This window comes from Cnephaeus nilssonii (assembly GCF_951640355.1).
Source record: "Cnephaeus nilssonii genome assembly, chromosome: 23".
NCBI classification, from domain to species: Eukaryota; Metazoa; Chordata; class Mammalia; order Chiroptera; family Vespertilionidae; genus Cnephaeus; species Cnephaeus nilssonii.
In genome coordinates this window covers 15976879-15987895 of record NC_137094.1, presented here as the reverse complement: position 1 = coordinate 15987895, position 11017 = coordinate 15976879, and the positions used below count along the sequence as shown (strand labels likewise).

The 11017-nt window shown below is 54.3% G+C and overlaps 1 protein-coding gene across 1 annotated transcript; it reads right to left on the bottom strand.

Annotated features, from left to right (window-relative positions):
• Positions 1-1043: 1043 nt before the first annotated feature.
• FSAF1 (40S small subunit processome assembly factor 1) lies at positions 1044-10978 on the bottom strand. The gene is made up of 7 exons (XM_079763654.1): positions 10805-10978; positions 7935-8275; positions 4775-4831; positions 3961-4056; positions 3783-3869; positions 2926-2978; positions 1044-1999 (listed from the first exon to the last, which is right to left on the bottom strand). The coding sequence occupies exons 1-7, from the start codon at positions 10911-10913 to the stop codon at positions 1861-1863; spliced, it is 882 nt and encodes a 293-aa protein (XP_079619780.1). The 5' UTR covers positions 10914-10978; the 3' UTR covers positions 1044-1860.
• Positions 10979-11017: the final 39 nt, after the last annotated feature.

Here is an 11017-nt window from a genome sequence, read left to right as displayed (position 1 = left end):
GGGGAGGACCCTGGGGGCTCCTGGGCAGCGAGGTGGGCACCCTCACCAGGCCAGGCCCTCGGGAAGGCTCTGAGAGCCCACCAGGCGCTTCCGGTTCGGGGCAGTGACGGCTGGGGCCCTGCGAGCAGGAACACAGCGGCTGCCGCCCCGGGAGTTCCGCCTGGGGTCCTCCCAGGCCCAGGGACCACCCCCAGCCGGACCACCTCAGTACCCAGAGGAGGGCAGGCTGGGCAGAGCAGAAAATGTTCGATGCATGACCCGGAATTGCTGCTTTTCGCACTAAACTGTTGTATTAAGCATGAGAGATGTTTGTTGACCGTGGGCAGAGGAATTTAAAGAGTAACCGCAGAGCTTCCGTTTTCCTGCCTCTCTTTACCCGGCCCCTCCCTCCCCGCCCGTCGCATCCCCGTGGTTGCTGGTTGGTGGTGTTTGGTGGCAGCCCCTGGTCCCTTAGGTGTTCGAGTCCCACAGGAAGCCCGGAGGGGGAGGGGGTGCTTTTTCTAATTTTTGTATCGGGGCCCACAGCCTTTGTATTTTTTGGATTGCAGACACTGTGTTTTCTGGTCTTTGGGGGTTGGTGGAACTTTGTGTATTGCCTTTCGGAAAACCTGAGTTTTACCACGGTCTCGAGCAGATTTGAAATAAATTCTTTTGACACTGCCAGCAACTGAAAGACGAGGTGTGGTCTGTGATGACTGCTGGGCGCGGGTCTGCCCTTTCCCAAATATCCTATATAATAAAGGCATAACATGCTAATTAGACCGGGCGACCTTCCAGACGAAGCCTTCCGGACGAAACCGGGGCTGCGAGGGAAGCCCGGGTCCCAGGTGCCAGAGGGAGGCCAGTGCTGGCAGCAGCTGGGGGAAGGAAGGCCTACTCTTGCACGAATTTCGTGCATCGGGCCTCTAGTATGTAAATAATTGATTTCAGAGAGGAAGGGAGAGGGAGAGGGAGAGAGGGAGAAACATCAATGGTGAGAGAGAATCATTGACAGGCTGCCTCCTGCACGCCCTCCACGTTGAGACTGGGGATTGAGACTGTAACCGGGGATTGAGACTGTAACCGGGGCATGTGAGACTGGGGACTGAGACTGTAACCAGGGCATGTGCCCTGACCGGGAATTGAACCACGACCTTCTGGTTCATAGGTTGACGCTCAGTCACTGAGCCACGCTGGCCGGGCTGAGGACTTTTCTTAAATGTGCCGCAAGCTTTGAGAAGCTCCAGACGCTCTCAGCAAGGGCGAGGGCACTAAGAAATGTGTTTAGTGCCCGGGGGTTGCTTTAAGGAACTGGCAGTGGCTCACACGTAGGTTCTGGACACGAGTCAAATGTACCTGTTATTTCACAGTCACGGCCACACCCCCCCCAAAAGGTGAAGTTCATTTATGTCACTTCCTATGAAGTAGACTTCATATACTTGACACTGAACATGGAAGCTGCTTTTCCCACAAAGTAACCTGACAAGTGATCACATTCGTAGCTCTTTCACGATACAGTGACATCAAATCGTTTTTAGAAAATTAAACGGCGATTTAAAGCTCATTGTTAGCCCTTATAAGCCAGTACATTCATGGAAAATCTTATTACGAGCAAATGCACAAAGCACCAGCGACAGTGGAACTCGAGTGACGTGCTGGCCAAGTTAAGCGTCTTTCCCAGGTTTACTTCACACTCACACGGTGCGTGCGTGGTTGGCCCAACGTGGCCCCTCACACACATTAGCCCCAGCAGCTTTACTGGTCCTATTTGACTTTTACCTTGAAGAACAGTCATGAACCAGGAAATAAATCACCGTCTGGAGCCTCGCCGGCCCAGGCTCAGCACAAGGGCATCCCCCTCCCTCTCGCTCGGACGGCGGCTCACTTAGCCGCTCGGGAAGAGTTTATCTTCCTGATGTCCACTTGGCTCAGAATCAATGTCCCATTTTTGAATTTTCCAACCTGGCCAATCCGCCCACTGGACAAAATGCTGGGCGCTGCTTTCTTCTTCTTGGATTTCCTACATTGAGAGAGAGAAGGGTTTAGAGTGAGGGTCGCCGCGCCACTGGCCAGACCACGTGGTGGCTCCCGCAGAGCCCCGCCCTCATGGTCTTCCCTGGCCCCTCAGACCCGCCACCTGCCTCAGGGTCTGTACTGGTTCCTTCCACGTCCCCCCCCCCCCCCCCGCCTGCTTCCCCAGGCGTCGCCTCGCTGTCACCTCCTTGGCTGGACATCCCACCCCCCCGCAGGCATTTCCTTTCACAACACTGCCTCTCAGCCTCTCACAGACGCCAGCCGGGCACCTGCACAGTCTGTCTGTCTGTTTTGTGTGTCTCCCTCACCACAGTGTCAGGGCCTCGAGGGCAGGGATGGACTCCAGGTGCTCATGGCTGCACCCCCTAAGCCGCCTACATGCCTGGCACGGCCGGACACATGCCAGGTGAAGGCGAGGGCAAGTTCGCTGGAGCCCAAGAAAGAGGCCGAGATACCAGGAGCCAATTTTGAAATAGTAAGGGGGGGGGGAGGGGAGGAAAGGCGCTAGAACAAAAGCTAAGAAACACCCATAAGCAACACAATCAATATCTGCTATTCAAATCCTGGTGCTCTGCCTGCAGGCCAGGCACTCCCCACTGACGGGACGCGGTCACATCCGAGGGGACAGGGGACAGAAGCCTTGATGGAAACGTCAACCTCAGCGCGTCCCCTGGTCACGTGCAGGTGTGGGTCTTTGGAAACAGGAGATGGGAGAAGGTTCCCGACCCAGCCCTGAGGTCGCTGCTCGAGGTGGGCAGTTGACTACGTCCTGACTCCCCCTACAGGGCTGGATGCCCCTCACAGGGAAGCACTGGGGCAGGCCAGACCCCCGGGACCCCCGCATTATCCTCAACCCTCAGCCACAGCTGCCCCACGCCGCCCGCCGCCCTCAGGTCGTGTGGTGTCACTCACCTGTCCTCCTGCCCTTTCCTCTTCTTCTTCTTGAAAATCTCTGTGTCCTGGGCCTGGTTGCAGAATGTAAGACAATATATGTATCAGGAATAGCAAGAGGCCTGTGATCAAAAGCCACCAAGATGCTGTTTATCTTCATGCTTTTTGAGGAGACACATTAAAAAAACACGCTCAAAGTTTCTTCCTAAAACACTTTTGAGACTGTGGAAGGCCATTCCAGAGAAGACTGACGATAGAAACGTCCACTCTTCCGCCCTCGCCGGTTTGGCTCAGTGGAGAGAGCGTCGGCCTGTGGACTGAAGGTTCGATTCCGGTCAAGGGCACGTGCCCCGGTTGCAGGCTCGATCCCCGGTAGGGGGCGTGCAGGAGGCAGCCGATTCACGATTCTCTCTCATCATTGATGTTTCTATCTCTCTCTCTCTCCCTCTTCCTTCCTCTCTGAAATCAATAAAAATATATTTTTAAAAAAGAGAGTAAATGCAAAAGCTATTAAAAAAAGAAAGAAATGTCCACTCTCCCTTTCAGATGAAAGGGCGTAGAACACCCACCCCCTGTGCTGCTTCAAGGCCCCTGTGCACTGCCCAGCCCCGAATCCAAAAACAAGAACTGAGTGCAGGGAAGCGAGGTACGCAGCTGACATGACCTGAACAGGAGTTGGGACTGCAAGCAAACCGCTGTGCAAATGCACCCGATCACGTGGCTGGCATGACACACGCTGCTGACCTGAGCAAGTGGGTTTTGGTCCCTTAACTCTAGAGTCTGGACCTTCCCGAGCAGCCGGGCCCAGCCTTCCACGGTGACAAACGGCACCCACCGTTCTGCTCTGGGTTTAATAAGGTCAAGGCCACGACACCCACCATTCTCCTTTCCTCGTCCTTGGCTGCCTTCTTCTCTTTGATCTGCTCCTGCAAAGCCTTGTAATTCACGTAGCTCCTTTTGGGAGGCTGCAGTGAAGGAAAAGGGACACACCATCACTTTGTATTCTGCACCCATTTCCCAGCGTCCCTTGCCCCGGCTGGCCGAGCAGCTGCTCACCTGTGCGCCCAGCATGACGGCACGCTCCCGTTCCAGCACTCTCTCCTTCCCTTTCCCGTAGCCCGTGATCCCGAACCGGTGCACCTCCAGCCGAGCCTGGAGACAGAGCAGAATCAGACCCGGGCGCTCTCCAAAACCTCCCCGGAGAAGCCCACGCCCGTCAGGGATGCGTTTTGGAGACCGCGAGCTGGGCGCCAGATACGCGTGCACATCCTTACGACCTGCAGCCACGAGGGCCAGCAAGACGCTGTGATGGTTCAAGGAGCTGCGTGAGGGCTCCCGCAACGTGACCGCCCCCTCCCAACACCGTCCCGTGTTCACTTGGGACAGCTGAGGCAAAGCATGCTCTCTGCACCAGGAGGGACAGGCGCAGTGAATACAGAGCCTGCAGCACTTTGAGGCTCTACAACTCCCCGCCACCCACAAAGGCAGTCATTTCCACTTAGAGGTCCCTCCCCAAGCTTCCCTATTTGTGCGTAGGAACCACTGGGAACAGCTTTAAACACAGATCCGTGTGTGTTTTTTCTTTAAAAGATAACGTAGGGAGAATAGAAAAAGTCACCGATACCCACTCTTAGCAGCTGGATTACTTGCTCCTGTCTTTTTTCTCATGTGAGTTTGAAGCCTCATTTATAATCACAGAACCCACGCATCCCTGCTTCTCCTACTCTCCACGTTGCAGATGAATGGGCACTTTTCAAGCGAGTGGGTGCCGCGATGAGCTTATCCACGCCCCCAGCCCTGGGACGTGTTAGCACAGCCATCTTTTTTGGTAGCAGAAAGATGGAAAAGTTAACATTGTCAAAACACATACCTTTTCCAAGTTAAATTCTTGTATATTCACATCTTTCTCAACGGTACTAGTTTTGGTCTGAAAAGGGGAGAAAAAAAAATTCTATTAAGATCATCTGTTACCACATCATTCTAGTCTCTGCCAGCGACGGAGTGGACACGTTCTAAAAGGCCTTGAAATGGCCCCGATGCCTACGTACCAACGATGGCACAGGCATGTGGCACAGGGTCCTGACCGACACCTACTTGCTGCTCCAGTGACTCAGGGGCCTACTGGTTCTGATAGACTTGGCGTGTCTTCTTGAGTATAAAGCACTGAACGAGATGACTTGCTTCCCAATAGGTAGCTGACGTGGGACCTACTACGGAACAGGGTGCAGACCAGCTGAGACGGGAGGGTTTCAGGGTCAAGGCCAGGGGAGTGATTTGGAAAAAGCGGATGTCATGAGGCAATAACTTTGGGAAATGTTATGTCGGTGAAGGTGCTAGATCAACGCACTGGAGTTACTCCAAGGACAGAGAGTCCAGGCGCACCTACAGCCTGTCTCTCCGGTGTAGCAGCTGGGAACACAGCTTTCACGCCAGGAGGCCTTAGGCCTGAACACGAAGCCCTGGCACTGACCGCGCATCCACAGGAAATTCACAAGCTTTTCCACCTCCAAAAGGAAATGCTGAGTCTTCTGCAGATTACACACCACATCCAGTGGGATCCAGGACAACAACCCATAACTAAGCACATCCATTCGTGTTTCTGCAGCATCTCTGACCATTCATGCCCAACGGAACAAACAAAAATAATTCTTAAGCCTCCTGTCAGTTTACGTCAGGTTTTGCTGCCAAATAAATTTGTACCAAACTTAAAAAACGCCCCACTAACGTGTGACGCCCAAAGCTCTGGGGTTTTGGAACGACAGACTTGAGACTGTGGGGTTACTGTCCACGTGCAGGCCGATGCTTTAAAACGCAGACAGGTGCCATGAACTGTGAGGCTCCCGGGAGCTGATGAATTAGTTAATGACTATAATAATCACTTTTAGTGAAGAGTAAGCACCCAGCAAATAGGAGCTATTGTTAGCAGCCCATCATACGCTCAGAAGCAGGCTACGTGGACCTCAGCCCAGGGCACAGGAGCCAAGATCCCTTCCGATCTCAGTGCACTGTTCTAGTACATTTTCTTCTAATGTTTTTATTGACTTGAGAGAAACATCGATCCGCTGCCCCCTGCACGCCCCCGACTGGGGATCGAGCCCACAACCCAGGCATGTGCCCTGACCAGGAATCATACCGATGATTCCGAGTCACAAGGGGTGATGCTCAGCCAACTGAGCCACACCAGCCAGGCGATTACTTCTATGATGTTTTTCTCGCCCCTTTCTATGTAGGCTACAGAAGAGGCTAAGGTTCATGACCGGGGCAGTGATGGACGGATGTTAAGGGTGGGGAAATGGCACTAAGACGTGGTCCTAAGGGCCAAACAACACTTGGACCATTTAAACGATCAATGACACTTCCTGAGACCGTGGGTTATTTTTCGCCCACTGGCAGCGTGGCAAGACCCTTTAGAGAGGGGGTTCACCACTCGCTCCTCGATCCCAAGCCCAGGCACTCCACCGGACCGGGACCCCTGCAGGAAGTCCTGCCTCAGTCCCCTCATGCCTTGTTAGACAGAGCTGACGAGCCGACCTGCAACCCACTCACCATGCAGGAGGCACCGTGACCTTTTTTAAAAATTGATTTCAGAGAGGAAGGGAGAGGGAGAGAGAGAGAAACATCAGTGATGAGAGAGAATCATGGATCGGCTGCCTCCTACACGCCCCACACTGGGGATGGAGCCCGAAACCCGGGCATGTGCCTTTGACCAGAATCAAACCCGGGACCCTGCAGTCCGCAGGCCGATGCTCTATCCACTGAGCCACGCCGGCTAGGGCCAGAGTGATCTTTTCAGTGATAACTCACCTCATGCCCTTGCTTCCACTTTTGGTGGTGTCGCACGTACCTTACACTAAAACCCGAGGGCCTCGCCGTCCCCCGCGAGACCTGGCGAGGGCTGGGCGGCTGCCTCTCCCACAGCTCCCACCTCCCCTCCGTCCCACTCCCCCTCGCCCTCCAGCTCCCGGACCCAGCGGGCCTTTCCACGCCTCGGGGTTCCTGCCTCACAGCCCTCCCTCTGCCTCAAGTCCTCGTCTGGCTCCTTTCACCGAAGCCTTTAACGGAGCAGCTGGTCTGATGTCACGTCCTCGGACCGACCTCCGTCCCTCCTTCAGAGCGTTTCTAACTCTGTTTCATGACATTGTTCACTTTCCCGGGGTTTGCCTGCCTCCACCAGCGGACGGTACACTCCCGGAGGGCAAAGGACTGCATCGCGCTCCCTGCTGACCTCCTGGGCCTGCCCAACAGCAGGCACTCGGTTATGTGTAGATAAATAAATAAATGGGTAAGCGATCTCTTACCTACTATTCCTGTCAAACTACTTCTGTGGTCACTACAAGTGGGCATGATTAGGAGCTTCCTGTGCCAGTTAGACACTGGTAAAGGGTAAAATGCTAAACAAATGGTGGCCGAGTCTGGCCGAGCAACCAGACCTCGCCCATGGACTGAATTTCAAGCGAAACTTACAAATGCCGTCTAAGAGAGACTGCTGCTCAGTGAGCTCAAGCTGTTTTTCACTGCCGGGGAAATTAAGCACATCCAGGCAGTGCCCCTGGGAGGGGACCCCTGGGCACCACGCCTGGGCTCCTCCAGTCTGCCCAGGTGCCTGTTCCCTTGGCCCGTTCTAGCCTGTATCCTTTTGCTGCAATAAATCATAACTGAGATATGCCCGGCTAGTGTGGCTCAGTGGGTTGAGCATCGTCCCATGAACCAAGAGGTTGCTGGTTCGATTCCCGGTCAGGGCACATGACCAGGTTGTAGGCTTGATCCCCAGGGTGGGGCGTGCAGGAGGCAGCCGACCAATGTTTCTATCTCATCCATGTTTCTCTCTCTCCCTTCCTCTTTCTCTTAAAAAAAAATCAATAAAAACATAACCGGGACAGTGACTGCATGCTGAGTCCTGCGAGTGCTTTCGGCAAATCCCCCAGGCTAGGGTGTGGTCTCGGGGGCGCCTGACACAGTCTATAAAGATACTCGCCCAGTTCTAATATCAGGGTTTCCATCCTAGACATACAAACTAACCAACTCACTACCTTGGCGTTCTCATCTTGGTCCGGCTTCTGTTTCCTTTTCTTCCTGCTGTGGAATTCCACCACTTCCACGGGCTCCCTCCTGTTCCGGGGAGAGGGTGATGCTGCGGCCCGAGGGGCTGGCGGCCCGGCGGGGGCCTCCGGGGGGGTCACGGAGGGGGCGCGCTGCAGCTCTTCTCGGAGCTCCGAGAAGAAGGTGGAAGCCCTCTTCCGCGGGCCTCTCACAGGAGAACCAGGCGGGGGAGCGGGCTCGGCCCCCAATGCCGCTGGGGTCCCCGCATCTCTCTTCTTGTTTTCCTTTTTCTTTCTGATCCTTTTCCGTTCTGCTTCGTCTTCTGTCTCTCCTGTTTGCTCAACCACAAGAAGGAAAAAGAAATGTTTTTTATTTTTAGCTACCACCCATATCAAATCACGTGAATGCACGTATATGTCGCCTCAAACACAAACACCAGGATCTACCTACAAAGAAAAAACAACAACACACGACTTGCTTTGCTTCAAAGTGGGTTGCATTTGCACAATTTATAGAATCCAAAACGCCACATGGGACGATGCTCAATCTGGGTAACTGTGTTTGTGTCTCTGACTTTTATTAGCATAGTTATTTTAGTCTTCACCTTGGCTGTTCCTAAGTCATCATGGCAATAGTCCCAGACTGGGAACCAAGCTGGCTCACGCTTTGTAACTAAAAATGGCAGCCAGTGTTTCTTTTGAACACTTTGTAGGGTTACAGGTAGGCATTATAGTTTTTCTATCTTCTTTCAGTTATGGATTAAGATGAACCTGCCCGGCCGGCGTGGCTCAGTGGTTGAGCGCCGACCTATGAACCAGGAGGTCAGGGTTTGATTCCCGATCGGGCACATGTCCCGGGTTGCGGGCTCCATCCCCAGTGTGGGGCGTGCAGGAAGCAGCTGATCCAGGATTCCCTCTCATCATTGGTGTTTCTCCCTCTTCCTCTCCCTTCCTCTCTGAAATCAACACAAATGAATATTTTAAAAAGACACTAATGACTGAAGATTCTCTTTGGCACAGGAAGGAGAGAGGTCATCCTCTTTCCCTGGGGCAAATTCTGCAGAGCGTGGGGAACTGCCTAGTGACGTCTCAGGCGGTTGCCACATTAAAATGGGAGTTTTATTTTCCCCTCCTCCCATCAAGATAAACGAAGGAGAGCACAGGTTGGCCAACTTAGGGGAGAAAAGGTTGGGAAAACATTGTCTGAACCCCGGTGAGGGGACGCCCTGAAGGATGAGGCCCCCACGGGACAAGGTGGTACTAACGCAGGAGGGTCAGCTGGGCCTGGGGAGTACGGGGTGGGGGTGCCCAGGGGTCCGGAACAGTGAAAAGAAAAGGGGAAAAGGGGGGCTATTTCTAGAGTCCAAAGACCCACGTGCATCCCCCTCGTTAAGTATGAAAGCCGTGGCACTTCCGACATGCAATTCGATGGCGGTGCCCACACTGAGGGAAGTTGGCAGGTTCGGTTCATGGAGAATGTCATAGAATGTCGCAGTAATATATAGAGATGTTTTAAAAGTGCCTAAAAAATATTAAGAAGGTTTAAAAATGTTTAAATTAACTTCCCTTGAAACTTCAAGTATAATATTAAGGACACAGTCCCCACTGCCCTGAAGTGTGTGTCCCTCATAGATGAGGATTTGAACTTCAGGAAAGAACTCAGAGTGACTTGTCAAGATAACCATGTGCGTGAGCGGTGTACTCTCCCAGGATAACCACAGGTAGCCCCTCGCCCTGTTTGAGATAAACATGTGTGCACTAATTCATTGATAGCCACCTGGATGGCTGCAAATGGGGTACGGGCTTTAAAAATGGGGATCCTGACCAGGCCAGTGCTCGCCTCTTGAGACAGCCACAAAGGCACGTCCTTTTGCCAGTCCAGCAAGCCACGCCGCTCCACGCTCCTCTTCCTGCCAGACGACAGAAGAACACTAGTAACTCCGGATTGAGACACGACAGAGTTCTCGGGGTGAGGAATGCTGGCCCCCTGCATCTGGACCCCAGAGGAGACAGCACCACGGGGATCCCCATTTAAGCCTGTACCCGCAGCACCAGGAACTTGTGTGAGTAATCAAGTGCTGTGTGATTTGCAACTGCATATGTCTCATGTGGTGTCATTCCTCCTGCAGTTAATTGAATTATTTTGCGTGCATTTAACATTGAAATTAAAGCTTCTGGTCTTTTCGGTCCTAGGCTTGCCCTTGGTCCTGCTTGCGTAGAGCAGCCTCTTCGCTAGCAACGACTTGAATGTCCCAACACGTGCTCGGTTCCAGTGTGTTTGTTTACATTTTTATTGATTTCAGAGAGGAAGGGAGAGGGGGAGAGAGAGAGAGAGAGAGAGAGAGAGAGAGAGAGAGAGAGAAACATCAATGATGAGAGAGACTCATGAATCGGTTGCCTCCTGCACACCCCCAACTGGGGATGGAGCCCACAACCCGGGCATGTGCCCTGACCTCCTGGTTCATAGGTCGACTCTCAACCACTGAGCCGCGCCGGCTGGGCTTCAATATATTTTTTATTGCTACTAGTATTACAGATATCTCTTATTCCCCCTTCATTCCTCCTGTCCTCCCAGCCTCCCCCCCTCCCCGCCCCCCCAAAGTCTTCACCACCCTATTGCCTTGGATCAACACCCCAGATCCTTTCCCGGGATCTCCTTGGGACAGAGAATAACTCGACCACGGGGGCAGGAGGAAGATGACAGGCGGGGACGGTGTGTGCCGAACCCGGTCCCGCCGAACCCGGTCCAGCCGAGGGGTGCTGGCTCCCGGGGAACCTTGACCCCGAAAGCTGAGGCCCGCCCCGTCGGCGGCGCCCACCAGCCCCTCGCTCCCCACGTGGACTCCGCGGCCCGCACTCACCGAAGTCGTAGAGGTTCTGGAGCACCGCGTCCAGCAGCTGGCGGGGGGGAGGCGAGGAGGGCGGCGGGGAGGGCCCCCGCCCCTGCTCCTGGTCCTGCTCCTGCGCCATCGCCGGTCCGGCTCTGCGCGACCGCCCGGCGCCCACCGGGTGCGGGTTGCGCGCGCGCGCGTGCGCGGCGCCCTCACTTCCGGGTTCCGCCGGCCGCGCGCGCG

Coding starts and splice junctions, on each gene's coding strand:
- FSAF1 (XM_079763654.1), bottom strand. CDS start 10,913: ATGGCGCAGGAGCAGGACCAGGAGCAGGGGCGGGGGCCCTCCCCGCCG. Junction 4,057..4,774: donor AAGAATTTAACTTGGAAAAG/GTATGTGTTTTG, acceptor CTCTGTCTCCAG/GCTCGGCTGGAGGTGCACCG. Junction 3,870..3,960: donor CCGTCATGCTGGGCGCACAG/GTGAGCAGCTGC, acceptor CCTTCACTGCAG/CCTCCCAAAAGGAGCTACGT.